The 15,480-nt window shown below is 33.1% G+C and overlaps 2 protein-coding genes across 4 annotated transcripts; both read left to right on the forward strand.

Moving 5' to 3' along the window:
* Window positions 1–3,542: 3,542 nt before the first annotated feature.
* On the forward strand, window positions 3,543–12,402 carry LOC112791395 (B3 domain-containing protein Os07g0563300). 3 transcript variants are annotated; one of them, XM_025834213.3, is made up of 14 exons: window positions 3,543–4,045; window positions 5,396–5,477; window positions 5,625–5,720; window positions 6,117–6,435; window positions 6,556–6,892; window positions 7,021–7,117; window positions 7,510–7,684; window positions 8,030–8,109; window positions 9,320–9,367; window positions 9,457–9,720; window positions 9,987–10,036; window positions 10,624–10,737; window positions 11,080–11,150; window positions 11,282–12,402. In XM_025834213.3, the coding sequence occupies exons 1-14, from the start codon at window positions 3,894–3,896 to the stop codon at window positions 12,034–12,036; spliced, it is 2,640 nt and encodes an 879-aa protein (XP_025689998.1). In that variant the 5' UTR covers window positions 3,543–3,893; the 3' UTR covers window positions 12,037–12,402. The 3 variants fall into 3 exon arrangements, with proteins under 3 accessions (XP_025689998.1, XP_025689999.1, XP_072089577.1); XM_025834214.3 differs by having other exon boundaries at window positions 7,534–7,684; XM_072233476.1 differs by having other exon boundaries at window positions 3,597–4,045; window positions 5,410–5,477.
* A 1,060-nt stretch (window positions 12,403–13,462) lies between these two features.
* LOC112791396 (syntaxin-124-like) lies at window positions 13,463–14,671 on the forward strand. The gene has a single exon (XM_025834216.3). The coding sequence runs from the start codon at window positions 13,604–13,606 to the stop codon at window positions 14,516–14,518; it is 915 nt and encodes a 304-aa protein (XP_025690001.1). The 5' UTR covers window positions 13,463–13,603; the 3' UTR covers window positions 14,519–14,671.
* The last annotated feature ends 809 nt before the right edge of the window (window positions 14,672–15,480 follow it).

The following is a 15,480-nucleotide window of genomic DNA, read 5'->3' on the forward strand; positions in this document are numbered from 1 at the left end:
TGTTGATGGCACTGTTTACGGAAGTTCAGACGACGACGGTGGTGGTGTGGCACACAGTTGAAGTAAGTTGTATTTTTTATTTTATAAAAAAATACAGGTAAATAATTCTTAATCAGTCAACTCTAAATAACTGCAATTAATATAGTATTATTTAAAAAATAAAATTTAAATTATTACTAATTAATGATAATTAATTAATATAAAGTACAATTTAAAAATATTTATTAGTTTATTATTGGCTAGACCGTTGTTAATTACCCGAAAAGATTGTTATTTTATTTATGAACAACTCTAGTTTTTCTAGTTTTTAAATTTTTGTGGTCCTAAGTCTGTCTGCATGCTAGGAGTAGTCCACAACATTTGTATCAGCTAGTGCTGTGCCACAACACCTAACTAATCTAGCTCGTATAAGAAAGAAATAGAAAGTTTTTAGTCCCCAACTTTTCAAACATTATTCCAATATGTTCTACCAACTGTGACACCATCTGTTCTTCCAGCAAATGTAAGACCATCTGTTTCACATGGTGTGTTACACAGACAATGGCGGTAGCTAATGCTGGAACTGCATTAAGATTTTTTAATTTTGTTTCTACTCTTGGATTCAAGCCTCCTAAAAAGACTGGATAAATTGTGAATTGATTGTGGCACAAATACCTTTAAAATTTATGTTTTTTTGTTTTAGGTTTGGTTTCGTAAAACTTTAAGAAGAGGAGTTTGTGCTTTTGAAAAGTATAAATACTTTATTTTATGTTTAGTAAATTAAAAGGGGAGTTATTTAGATAAAGACGCCTAAAACGTCTTTTTTTTAAAATGTTTTTCAGTAATTAAAATTTAACATATATAATCGATTAAATCATGTTATTTTTGTCAAAATTAGGTAAGACAAATTGATTTAATTAAAAAAATAGCGAATCAAATCTTGAATTAGTCTAAATTAATATTATTTTTTTATAAAAAATGATTACAATACCCTTATTATAGAGAATGATTAAAATACTCTTATTTTATATATATATATATATATATATATATATATATATTAATTTTAAAAATTCTAAATCTTAATCCTAGGATAGAAAAATAAAGGACTAAAATTTAGGATTTTCAAAATTAATATATATAATAGAAGTATTTTAGTCATTTTTTATAATAAAATATTGTAGCCATTTTCTATAAAAAATAATATTAATTTAGACAAATTCAAGATTTGATTCACCATTTTTCGGTCAAATTATTTGTCTAGTCTAATTTTAACAAAAATAACACGATTTAATCAATTATATGTGTTAAATTTTAATTATTAAAAAATATCTTTATAAAAAGATGTTTTCAGCGTCTTTATCTGAGTGGTTCCCAATTAAAAGTTCATGTGCTTATAAATTTTTAAAAGTTAAGGGTGTTTTTTTAAAAACACTTAAATAAATTTTTTTTAAAATTGACTTGTACTTATTAAAATTAAAAAAATATAATATAATCTTATATAATAATAATATCTAAAATTATCTTTATTAATTGTTACCAAAAAAAATAATTATTCTTTATTATATATATATATATTTATTTATTATGGTCTTTTTATTTTTAAAAACTATTTTACTAAATATAATTGTAGTATTTGTGTTTATCAAAAATTATTTTTAGTTTGATTTTACTAAATATAAGTATTGCAGTTTTTAAAAAATTAGCTTTTAAAAGATAATTTTTATAAGTTATTTTTAAAAAATAAAAATTTTATCAAACTAAGTTTGAATATGTTATTATTAGTATTTGAATACTTATTTTATCAAAACTTTTTTATGTTATAGTCTAATGTGGCATGATTTTGCCTTGTTTAAGAGTCGTATGATATAGTATTAGATATAAAAACATGTAAATTGTTACTTTGTTGTAGCAGCAGCTTGCCTTCTTTAAAAGTTATATGATTGACAATGCAATTATGGGAAAATGAAATATTATGTTTATGTTATATGTTCATGCTTTTAAAGTTGATTAATAATTTACGTTTACCTCTTTCTTTCATAGAAACAATTGAACACAAACAATAAACATCATAAAAATAATTAAATACAAACAAGTAACATCTCATTTCATCCAAAAATAATTTTAATCTAGAATATGATCAGTTTCAAATATATATATAAACTTCTTATCAAATAGTCATTTTTCAAGCTCTTTCAATTTGTCTTCTACCACATAATTTTAATTTTGATAGTATTTTCTGTAAACTATATTTCAAGCATCAACAGTAGAATATTGATAAATAATAGAAAAAACATATTCATCAAGCCATGCATAGAACTTTGTAATGGGATGATGCAATCTACAATAACAATTAACCACAGATTAATAACATTGAGATAGAAATTGTTTAACAAATAATGAACCCCAAACATATATATATACATGTAGGTCACTTATATCCCAACTCGACCGTTACTTATTTTTTAGGGTTTCACAGTTTGCTCAGGCACACCTAGGAGAAGAAGAGTTTTCACAACAAAATTCAATTTACAATGTTGCCGTTTTCATTTTAACAATTTTGGACAAATAACTTCTTATCCAACCTCACTACTCCTTAATAATCCATGTATATTTTCTGATAACCTTTAATGTTCGATGCAACAGGAAGGATCGTGTTGTCCTAAAATTTGCAGAAACAAAAACCAATATAAAATTCTTAATTTTTTTAGATATCACTTCATTCACCCAGATAAAACTAGAAACCAAAGTGGGTGTTTACTCATATTTTAACTTATCCCAATAATATTAGATATTTTTCCTCATCAAAATAATATTAATATACAATAAAACTCTGTTCTTAACATATCCATCAGCAAATTTTAATCCTACATATATATCTTTTACAAATTTAATTAAATTTGATATATAATATAAAAAGTACACTATAAAGTAGCTAGTCAAATAACTATATGTATTTATAATTATACAACCAGATACTTGTGACCAAAATAATAATAATAATAATAATAATAATATTCGAATTAATATCAATCTACTAATTAAAATTCTCTTAATGAAACTTTCTTAATTTAACTATAATAATAAAATAATTACCAATTATTTATGATTATTTATTTAAAGATAAGTTTGTCATTCTTTTAATTATTTTTCTAGTATTTAAGAGAGTAAAAAAAATTAAATATATGTGCTATATTTTAGAAATATCAAAAAGATAAAAATTTAAAAGTTAAAATATATATATTCTCGATTATTTTTTTATAAAAATTTAAAAAATTAACTACAACATAAATTAACTCAAGTCAATTTTTTTTTGTTTTTAATTTAAAATTAAAAAAATATCTTTTATCTATATTTCAGATAAAAATTTAGATACAGTGAATTTCATGTAAAATTAATAACAAAAAATTATTAAATACAAATTTCACTGATTAAATTATTTAATTATTTTTAACTATTAATTTCAGTTAGTTACGGCTGAATTTTCACACTATTTCTAATTAAAAAAAAAAAGCCAATCTAACAAACACGTTGGCATCTCCGGAGGCCAAACCCAAATTCACAACAACGCACGCACACACACACTCTCTCCAACGTTACTACTTACTACATTTAACAATTCAGACTCCTTACTACTCCATGTCCCCAAAAAGAAAAAAAAAAAGACTCCTTAGTCCTTATTACTCTCACCATACCGTATCATACCTTTCTCTCTCTACCCCCCTCCCTCTTTCTCTTCTCTCTCTCCCTCACTCACTCACGTATGATTACAGATCAAGCCGCGCCACCAACAACTCTTCCACTTTTCACTCTCTGCAGAACCACGCCACCTTTCTTTCGCAGATTCCTCGCTGCTGCTTGTTGATTTTGGTGGTCTAGTTAAAGTTTGCAGAGTTGTATAGTTTCAAATTTCAATGGCTTCTGCTGCTGCTTCCGTGTCTTCTTCCTCCTTGCCGTCGTCCGGGTTCTGCTACAACCCTGAATGTAAAGAATTGAAGTCTCAAATACCTAAGAAAGGTTGGAGACTCCGTTCCGGAGACCGAGCCGAACTTTGTGATCGATGCGGGTAACTAGTTTCTTTGACTTTATCTTTTTTGTGTTACTACAACCTTCACACACACATATATTTTCTCTTTTGGTTACTTCTGCGCTGTTTATGCCATTAGATTGGGAATTAGCTGAGGTTTATCAGTGTTAGTGTTGGTTGCCTTTGGGATTTTCATACAAAGTTTGCTCCTTTTGCTCTTTCTTTTTGAAACTTCCCATATTTTTGTTCATTGCGTGGTGTTTTGGAATTATAATGTGAATTGGAGATTAGTTTTGGAAAAAAAAAATTCTTTTACGGTTTTAATCTAAATAGCTGGGGTCACTTTTTATTTGTTTGTTTTTTTCTTTCCTTCTTTCTTTTTATTTAAAAAGCTTTTGTTAGCGTGTGTTGGAGATCGGATGGACGGAACCCTCTTTCCATTAATAACTTCTCTTATAATGTATTTAAAAGCTTGGAACCTGGAATGTATATTGTGACGATCGCTGAAATTTGAAGAATTTCTTAGGGGGCCATTTATAAGCGGGACTGAGGGGCTCTTTTAATTACGTGACTAGGTTCTATGTATAGATAGTTTTGGAGAGGGTTATTTGGTTTTAATTTCTTTCAACCTTCAATTTTTTTGTGGGATTTGGGTGGTGTTTTACATTTTAGACTATAATATGAAATTATGAACACTAATAGTGGAGTAAAAGGGATGGCAGAAGAGTCTTGCTTGGGAGTATTTTGAAATGAGGAATTGCCAAGTAACCCTTAAATCCAATCCCCTAAAATTTGCTAAGAGTTTAGTTTAGAGCAGAACACAAGAGAGGGTAAAGGATTATGAAGTATGAGGTTTCACCTTACTTTTTAGGAGGGGAAAGAGTAGACATTTGAGGATTGTGTTAACTTTTCCGAACTCTCTGTTACCCTGGCCTCATTTCATGGTTCTCCCAAATTCCAGGATTTTTAATTATTGTAATGTAATTTACTTTATTATTCCTATGCAACTTTTCTTTTTCTATTTTGGGATAGACCCCAAACTATCAAAATGTCATTTTCTAATCTAATCATAGATTAATTACATTTAACATTTCAACTGCAATGCACATTAATGAAAGTGAGGAAAAGTCATTATAGAATTCAGTTGACTCAAGTTTTCTATTATACATTTTGTCAAAATTTCCAATGCATTTGAATTTTTACTTTCTGGGTACTAGAACTGAATGCCTTTTTGATCTTTTGCTCATGGTGAAAGAAACCATTTTGTACCAAAAGACACTATTTTGGTTAAATAATTCCTGCTGCTTATCTTTAGTTTGTGTTATTTTTTTTATATGGTGCATATATGCTACTGCATCTGTAAGATCTGATTGTTACTGTGTTTCTTAGCTCTGCTTTTGAAGAAGGAAGATTTTGCGAGATTTTTCATTTGAACACTTCTGGTTGGAGGAACTGTGAGACTTGTAGGAAGGTGAGTTAAATATTTATTTTATTTTTATTTTATTTTGTAATTGCTTGAAGTGCTTTATATGGTACTTCTTTAGGCGCCAAATACTTTTTACTTGACTCCCCATGTCAAGTTGTACTGTGTTAACTCATGATGATTATTTGTTTGCAGCGGATTCATTGTGGATGTATTGTCTCAGATAACTCGTTTATGTTGTTGGATCCTGGTGGAGTTGAATGTAATGGATGTGCAAAGGAACATCATATGGTAGGTTATCTATAATGGTGATTAAATTCTGAAATATTATTTTATTTATGCACTATGTTGATTAAATTCGGTCAAAATTTTTTCCTATCCTTTTTTTCAACATCTTTAATAATTACTTCTTTGTGCGTTGCAATGCCTAACTTTCTGAATTCGCTTTTTATCTGGTTTTTTGCCCTTGTATTATTCTCCTTAGGTTATCTTGGGCTAAAGTTGTCTTAGATCTCTTAATAATGTCCTTTCTTAATCTTGAATTTTATTTCACAATGAGCAACTAAGCTCCAAATTCATGGTTATGGTTCGACTCGACATTTTTTCAAGCTTAAAGTATGTTTTATGCAACATTTATTTCTTTATATGTGTAATGACATTATTCCTTTCTTCCGTTATACATGTCAGTCATCAACCCGGCCATGGTCTCAGTCTTTTTCCGCTACTTTATCTGAAAGACTTAGAGACATCTCCACAAATAATTGGAATCAGTTAGCTGGATCAGGTCCTGTACCATGGAAGCAAGCACCCAGCCTATATAATTCTGTTTCTTCATCCAACCTGCAGCCAGGTGTGGCCTCTCTAGTTGAATTGACACATAAACTTGGCAAAATTTATGGAAATGAAAGATTGCCTGCTTTTTCTCTGGGAAAGAAAAATGAAAATTTTCCTGGAATATCCAACTGGAACACTAAGCTTGCATCACAGGAGATAATGCTTGTGAATGGTAATGTTCGTTTTATCTGAGTTTCTATTATTATTTTTACCTGTTATTAGTTAGGAGCTCAAGGCATCTCTTATTAACATGTAGTTAGCTACTTGACCTGATTCTTTTATTGTATCACAGGAGCAATGAATGAGGACAAACCTAGTTCATGTTTAAATATTTGCCAGCAGTCTTCTTCTGTAAAGGAGGATTCATCTCCGCAACCTTTTGCATTGCCTGTACCTTATGCATCTCCAAATGAAAGAAATGGTCAAACTGGGGGGAATCAACTACAACAAACCCCTCCAGCTCCTCTAGGAAAGCAATATAGTGGCACTGTTCATTTATCACTTGACACATCAGGTGAAACACAAGTTCGTAATGGACGGCCTCGAGTAGATGCACGAGGAAGAAGCCAGTTACTCCCACGGTACTGGCCCAGATGTACCGATCAGGAGCTACAGCAAATATCTATCGAGTATCCTTTAAGCTACAAATGATAATAATAATGTCATGAATTCATGTTCTTTCTTACATTTTTCTATGGAATTTTTTTGCTGTAACTAAAATCGTATGGAAGAACTATATTCCTTAACTTTATTTGAGTTCTAATTCTGTCATTACCCCGTTGTTTCAAAAAACCTTGAGTGCTAGTGATGCTGGGCGAATTGGGCGTCTAGTGCTTCCAAAGAAATGTGCTGAGGTTAGTGATGTAATTCTCTTTTGGAGTTTAGATTGGCTATAATTTATATGGATGTTCAATGTGCGTAGTGAATTGGATGTCACAGGATCGCCATTTTGGTGTGCTCTACTCATGATCTATTTGATTGTGTCTTCATCTGACATACAAATGATTTGGTTTGTGCATTGTAGCATGGTTTATTCACTTAGTCTTTAGATTGTTAATTTTGTTTTCTGTGAGGAAACCATATTTTCTTGCATGCTATTCTTTTCTTTTAATAATATTTTTATCCGCAAAAAGAAAGAAAGAAAGAAAGAAAGAAAGAATGGAAATCTGATTTATTTGGCAAGCCTATCATATTTATTTCATTTAATCTGATTTTCTATAGTTTAAAATTCTGCTGCATGAGACAGGCTTATTTCCCTCCAATTTCACAGCCTGAAGGGTTGCCACTCAAAATCCTTGATGCAAAAGGCAAAGAGTGGATATTTCAGTTTCGTTTCTGGCCCAACAATAACAGTAGAATGTATGTTTTGGAAGGTGTCACTCCCTGCATACAGTCCATGCAGTTGCAAGCAGGTGACACAGGTATTAAAGACAAATGATATGCTAGAGTATATGGAATATTCGTCGTTCCTTTGTCCTTATTGATAGCTTACCTTCATATGTGAGGTTTGCATGAACGATCCTTGTAGTTCATTCTGCCTTGCATTTCTTCCACGCCTTAACTTAATGCTATTTTATTTACTTGGATGAATTTTATATTCTAAAATGTCTTGAATGTTCAAATATTCCAACAAAGTTGACAATCTTTTTTTTTTCTTTACCACAAAGCCGAGCCCCCTATCCTTGTAGTTAGACCTTATAATTTATCTAGTTCAAGACCTTTCCTCCTGTATTAGTTGTTGAATGTGCTACTTTTTTTTCCTCCAGTAACATTTAGCCGGCTGGAGCCAGAAGGGAAGTTGGTTATGGGATTTCGAAAGGCTTCAACTGCTACCCAATCTGATCAGGTACGGCCTTTAGGGTGCATTTGGTGAAAAGACAAGATAGGAACAAGACATAAATACAAGGACTAAGACAGAAAAAAAAGCATTTTTTGTATCTTGTTTGGTTTGTGTTTAAATATACAAGTACAAAAATTTTAGAAGTCTATTTTATCCCTATTATTTCCTTTCACTATCATAGATCCTCCATTATATACACACACACACAAACATCAACCACTCACCACCACCGAGGCCAAAATCTCCAGGTATGCCGTCTCTCACTGCAGATCTGCTGTCCAGCTTCCCTCACAAATTACCAATATAATATCCTTCCTCAGCATCAACCAATCCTTAAACAAAAATCACAATCAACCACTAAGAACAAAAATTGAGGGAGAAAAACACAACTTCTGCAATAACAGTAATGAAAATTAAAGATTTATAGGGAATGAATCTTACCTTCCAGGGTTGGAGAAAAGGGGATAAGAGGTTTCTTTGGGATAATAACAGGAAGGGTTGAAAGAACAAAAAGGTTCTGTTGGTTTCCAAGGAGGTGGGGTGAAAAGGCTTTTGTTAATCTGGGGAAGTCAGAAGAGGAAAATGGGTGGGTGAAGGGGGCAAAGGGAAGGGAAGAAGAGAAAGAGGGAGACACAGAAGAAAGTGGATTCAATTAAGGGCATCATTGTCCAGAGAACAATATGATAAAGGTCGTTAAGAATATAAGATTACAAAAAATTCTTTTCCTCCTTTGTATCTCCAATTTGGTGGTACAAAAATTTCTTCAAATTTTACCACGTGCCGTGATGTGTCTTTGTATTAATGTGTCTTTTTTGTAACCAAACATATTTGTGTCCTAGCATGTCTTTGTATTTGTCTTGTACTCCTCACCAAACACAGCCTTAGAGACTAAAAGTATAATTTCTGAACGATGCAATTTATATTATTTTTTCATGTACTTTCTTTATATTCAAACTTTGTTGGATATGGTGGTGGTTGTTCTGTAAAGAAATTTATGCCAAAACCAATCTGCTGACACACAGCAAGGACTCGGCATTCACATTTACAGGGAATTCATGAAAGACAAGGGGATCTGTAATTAATTCATGAAATTAATAAAGACTTGTAATTTTTGTTTCTTATTTTGTATATTATATATTATGCATACTGCATGTATTTGTAGAGTTAATTGAAACTTTGTACTTTCCAACTTAAAACTTATATCTATTGTTTACAGGACAATGAAGCAAATAAGACCGGAAATGGACACTCCACAATTGGTGAAGTTAGTATCGCAAAACCAAAACCATTGAACTGCAAATGTTTGTCATTTGAGATATTCCCAATTGATTGTATCTTCCTTTTTTTAATTAGGTTGAAATGGCTGATCCTAGTTCATGGTCTAAAGTTGATAAATCAGGATACATTGCAAAAGAAGCACTTGGGAGCAAATCTTCAATCTCTAGAAAGAGAAAGAGCAGCATCTTGGGTTCAAAGAGTAAACGTTTAAAAATTGAAAATGAGGATTTGATAGAACTCAAGATTACTTGGCAAGAGGCTCAAGGCCTGCTAAGGCCTCCTCCTGACCATGTCCCCAGCATTGTGGTGATTGAAGGTTTTGAATTTGAGGAATATGAGGTACCTTTTTCTTGCTTTATGTTAGAAATTATCCAAACTGTCAATTTAGCGTGTAGTTGCGTAAAGTCGAGCTAAAAAGACTGGAAGGAAGGGAAGTGGACATGTGACATTGTAATGTGATTTTTTGGTTTATATATCGTTTAAAATGTTGAAGTCTTTTAGACTAGTACTTTAACTATTTTGTTGGTTTTGTTGTTACCTTGTTGTTTTAGTCATTTAAATGGTAGAAATTCGTATAAATTCTTTACTCCCTTGTGCTTTTTTAGGATGCTCCAGTGCTGGGTAAACCAACCATTTTCACCACTAGTAATGAAGGGTAAGTCACTTATCTTCCACCATTCGTCCATAATTTGATTTGTTGATGGCTTGATATCTTTGGCATATTTTTTAATAGTTTGTGGAATGATGTTCTGTTGTAACTTGCATGGACAATTTCTTCTAAAGTTTATACTGTTGCATAGAGGCATATGAATGACTTGTATCTTAATGTGCCTTGACAATGCCCAGACCCACTTTCTTGTGTTAAAATTCGAGTTGTTGTATTTAGAAGAATAAGAACAAGGATGGAACTCTCTATAGAGAGACAATAATACCATGCTAAGAGTCCTCTATCTCCACCTTAAACCATTCGATAAAGGCACATCAATTATTTTATATTTTAATGGTGACCTTAGCATGGTTATCAAAAACCACACAATTTTTTTTCATTTTTCGTTTTTTGTTGTGTATGCTAGATTAGCATTTTATATGCACGAGTGTATTTATTATTGTGCTTATGCTATCAGTTTATTTAGAACCTTAAAATGACAATTTATACCTTCCGCAAAATTTAATCTCTTTTATTCTTGGTAATTTACTCTATTAATTTAATTGAGCATATTGATTATCAAATTTTTGTGGCAGTGAAAAGATCCAGTGGGCTCAATGTGAAAATTGTCAAAAGTGGCGCAAATTGCCAGCAAGTGCAATTCTTCCCTCAAAATGGACGTGCTCTGACAATTCATGGGACCCAGAAAGGTACAGCAGTGATCCATTTCTCTTAATTCTTGTGGAATTTTTGTTTCTGTACGTGTGTGTCTAGCAAGATAGTGCAGATGAAATTAGTAAACACATATCCCTGGTGAATAAGAATGCATGCCATGCAGGCTCAATGGATATGGGCCAAGAGTGATGTGGTATGGATGAAACATTCGAGAAGTTGAAGGAGTTGGAAAATTTTTCTTTTTACTGTATATCTAATTGTGCTTCAATTGACTCCTTACTTTAATGGATTTTTTTCCCTTTTTTTGAGTCATAAAATTGATGCCTTGCTGAAAGGTAGCTCTTTTTTTTTCTTTAAATCTTACTCCATGAAAACAGATCCTCTTGCTCAGTGGCACAAGAGCTGACTGCAGAAGAGCTCGAGAATTTGCTACCTTCTTGTAATTCAGGTTTTGATGTTGACTCCTTCTTTTGAAGCAATGTTTTGAATTGCTTCTCTGGTACTTTGTAATATTTTAAGGTATTTCTAAGCTATGGTATTATAACAACTCTAGTTCTGTTCAATGCATTTATTTGGCAGTTATTTCAAAGAAAATGAAGGCCACTAAGCAAGAGACAGATAATGTTGATGCTATGGAAGGACTTGATACACTTGCGAACTTAGCTATCTTGGGGGAGGATGAGTCACTCCCTACGTCTACCCAGGTTACAACGAAACACCCCCGGCATAGGCCTGGCTGCTCTTGCATTGTTTGCATTCAACCTCCCAGTGGGAAGGGCCCTAAGCATAAGCAGACATGCACATGTACTGTCTGCTCGACCGTGAAACGTCGATTCCTTACCCTACAACAGAAGCGTGAGAAGAAACAAACAGAAAAGGCAGAGACAATACGGAAAAAGCAGCAACCTCCTCCCCCGGGACAATCATCTGAAATAGTGATTGAAGACGACACGTTGCCTTGTAGTAATGCAGGAGATAGCAGCCCAAACCCAAACAAGGATGGAAATGGCGGTTCAGATGACGATCCTAACCGGATAAAATCATCTACCTTACCATTCAAAGGTCAAATCGACCTCAATATCCAGCCTGAGCGAGAGGAAGAGTTGTCGCCGCAATCAGATTCTGGTGGCATGAAGGCACTGCTTGATGGCACAGAAAGACATCTCAGGCAGCTGAGTATTTTGAATTCCGGGGATGCAGATTCTTCAGGTAGCCAGTCAAAGGGAGTCGGAGATGAAACAAGGGAACAAAAACTCAGCAATGGTGTAGTCCTCGGAAATAATGGTCACAATTCTGATAGGGAGCTTGTGCAGCCTTTGACTATGAATGTGTGAAGTTCCAACAAACTCCCAAGTTGGTAATTACTTAAAGTGACATACTCTTGCAAAGCTATGTTGAAGTGGGGAAGATTTTTGTGTGTACATTTATCCACTTCGATTAAATGCTTTTTTTTTTAGTGCTTGTACATAAATGAGGGGTAGGAAACTGAAAAGGGATTGGTGAAAAGCTAACAATATGTCCGGTAATGTAAGTGGATATCATATCAGTTTGTTTAGGCAAATTGTAAAATGCAGCTGAATGGGACGGTAGGCTGATGTAATTAATTAGCCCAAATTTGTTCTCCGTAATTAATGTTAACTTTTGTGTATATTGATGGGAACAGCAATACTTTAGAATAGAATCTATTCAGCATTGGCACATTATAATTTTGTTGGTGGAATGCAATTATATATTTATACTTTATCTTTTTCTTCTTGTCTTATTATTATTATTATTTGACCAAAGTTAAAAGGTGAGCCTTTAGAGATTAATTCTTCACTTTTTCATTCTATGAATTTTCACTTCGAAATCTTTTTTTTTAATTAATTATTTTGGTGGATTTGTTCTTTGAAATTATTGATTTAGAAATGCTTAACATCTAAAAATAAGTGTATTTTATCATTAGCTTGTCTATTTATTAACGACTTCCTTGCCAACCATATAAATGATATGTTTAAAATTTTAACTAATTAACTTATATATTTATTCTAAAGCATGAATTTAACTAGACAATCTTCTTATTTTCAATGAAAATAGAACTTTATCCTAATTCTTGTTATTGTAAAATTCATAAATAACAATCTAATTTTAAAAGAGAACTCCGTTTAATTTTATTTTACGAGAGTTTCCTTGTTCTATTCTACAGTCAACTACTTTTCAAAACAGAAGTTTATAAAGAAGAAAAAATAATGTAACACAAGTACGCAACCTTGATTAATTATGATAATTTTAGTTGTTGTTTTGTTTAGAAAAAGAAATATATAAATAGAATGACTTAAACAACAAAAGGTTATCCATTTACAGGCTTAATTAGAAGACAAGGAACATTAAAGAAACTTAAAATGGGATGAGATGGGAAGTTCTATTTAAATAAACTACAATTTCAGCTAAAAAACTCCCTAAAAATAAAAAGGATCAAAAGAGAGTCGTGAGGACAGAAAAAATATGACCAAGTCAAGTGTAAATAGAAAAAAAGCAATGCCATTTGTTGTTATAGGAGCAACCTTTGGTGGTTCCAAGTTGTAAGCACCTTTGTTTGATTAGCATCAAATAAATTCGGTTGTTCCTTGTTTCACAGCCTCCTATTAGAGTACCACCCCAAGAAGAAAAGGGACTTTTCTCTCTTCAGAACCCTTTTGTTGGTGACAATTTTTGTTGCATTTTGTCACCACCTACTTTCCTCCCTGTTAGTCCATTGATCATAATCTAGAGGAGGATGAGGAACACACCCTACTGTGTTAGATGATGACCATTGTTTATGGTCTTATATGTGATTTCTGATACTTGATTTTACCAAGTTCAGAAACACATAGAGTAACAAAACAGTATAAGAAAAAAAAAAAAAACATAACATAAGCAAAAATGAATGACCTATTCTCAAGTTCCTTCAAGAAATACACTGATGTGGCGCCGCAGAGCGACTACATGAACGATGTGGAGGCCGGAAAGGAAAGTATCAATCTGGACAAGTTCTTCGAAGATGTGGAGAATGTGAAGGAAGAAATGAGAACCATCGAGAAGCTGTACAGAAAGCTGCAAGAGGCGAATGAAGAGAGCAAGATTGTCCACAATGCTCAGACCATGAAGGATCTTCGCGCGAGAATGGACCAAGACGTCTCTCAGGTGCTGAAACGTGTGAAGATGATCAAGGGTAAGCTGGAGGCTCTAGAAAGGTCCAACGCAGAAAACAGAAAGCTTCCGGGGTGTGGTCCAGGGTCCTCAGCGGACAGGACAAGGTCTTCGGTTGTTAGTGGCTTGGGGAAGAAGTTAAAGGACTTGATGGATGACTTTCAAGGATTGAGGGCCAGGATGCAATCGGAGTACAAGGAGACAGTGGAGCGCAGGTATTTCACAATCACTGGGGAGAAGGCAGATGAAGACACCATTGAGAATTTGATCTCCAGCGGCGAGAGTGAGAGTTTCCTCCAGAAAGCAATTCAAGAACAGGGGAGGGGTCAGATTATGGACACCATTTCTGAAATTCAGGAGAGACATGATGCTGTGAAGGAGATAGAGAAGAACCTTCTTGAGCTTCACCAGGTGTTCCTCGACATGGCAGCTTTGGTGGAGTCTCAGGGCCAACAGCTCAACAACATAGAGAGCCATGTTGCTCATGCCAGTTCCTTCGTTCGCCGCGGCACCGAGCAGCTTCAGGAAGCTAGAGATATTCAAAAGGACTCCAGGAAGTGGTACTGCTATGCCGTCCTCCTCGTCATTGTCCTCATCATTGTCCTCCTCTTCCCTATATTGATAAACATAGCGCCTCACTTGTTTTGATTAAACACGCTAGATTCACCATATTTTGTGCCTCGCCAAATGGCAGTTTTGATCAACATCACTTCACACATTTTCATTCATAGCCAGATAGCCTTCATTCTCATCACAACTTTCTCAAGCTAAGGATCATTAGAACAAAGGTTATTCTGATTTTTTTTCTTTCTTTTTTTTGAATTCACATAGAATTGTAATAGGAAGACTACAACAGAAACATGAGCATCACAATGTTGTAACCATAATGGTTGAAGTACTTACTTAGTAACTTGACTTTCCATATCATCCAGTGCTATCATGCAACTTGACAGATCATAAATAGGTATATCATATTATGTGATCCAAATTCCAACAGAATAAGCTACACCTCGCAGTGATGTCAATCCCCAAAGAAAATACTTTTTCTTTTTGTTTATATAACTTGGCCCTTTTTTAGGCTTAAATTGCTTCTTCAATGCCGTGGAACTAAATACATGAATTAAAGAAAAGCTACTCCAGCACAGTGCGACACAAAAATGGCCTTACTATATAATCCCACGAGGTATTAAGGTATTAATGTTGTCTAATAGAGTTGACCCCATTTAACGCGATTTACCCATTCAGAAGTTGAAATTAACCAAATGCAAAGATGATTAACAATAAATTGGAAGTGTTGAAAATTGTCATTTATGAACACATTCATTTTTCAAAGATTGGATGGCAAGCTACCGTATGATAGAGTCCAGCATGCCCATAAGCCGCTTAGAGTATGATCAAGAAGCCTACGGGATTAAGAGTCTGTGTGGTAATTATGAAAAGTCATAATATACGTGTTTAGCATTATTTAAAAAAAACTTTTAACTTCTTAAAGAATTAATTTACAGTTTTTTGAAAAAAAGTAGAAATATATGACTTCTCATTTTCGATAAGTTATTTTATTGCTGTTTTTACTGAAAATATTGGTCTTCTACTATTATTTTCAAGCACTG

Source organism: Arachis hypogaea, chromosome 3, assembly GCF_003086295.3.
Source record: "Arachis hypogaea cultivar Tifrunner chromosome 3, arahy.Tifrunner.gnm2.J5K5, whole genome shotgun sequence".
Lineage (NCBI taxonomy): Eukaryota > Viridiplantae > Streptophyta > Magnoliopsida > Fabales > Fabaceae > Arachis > Arachis hypogaea.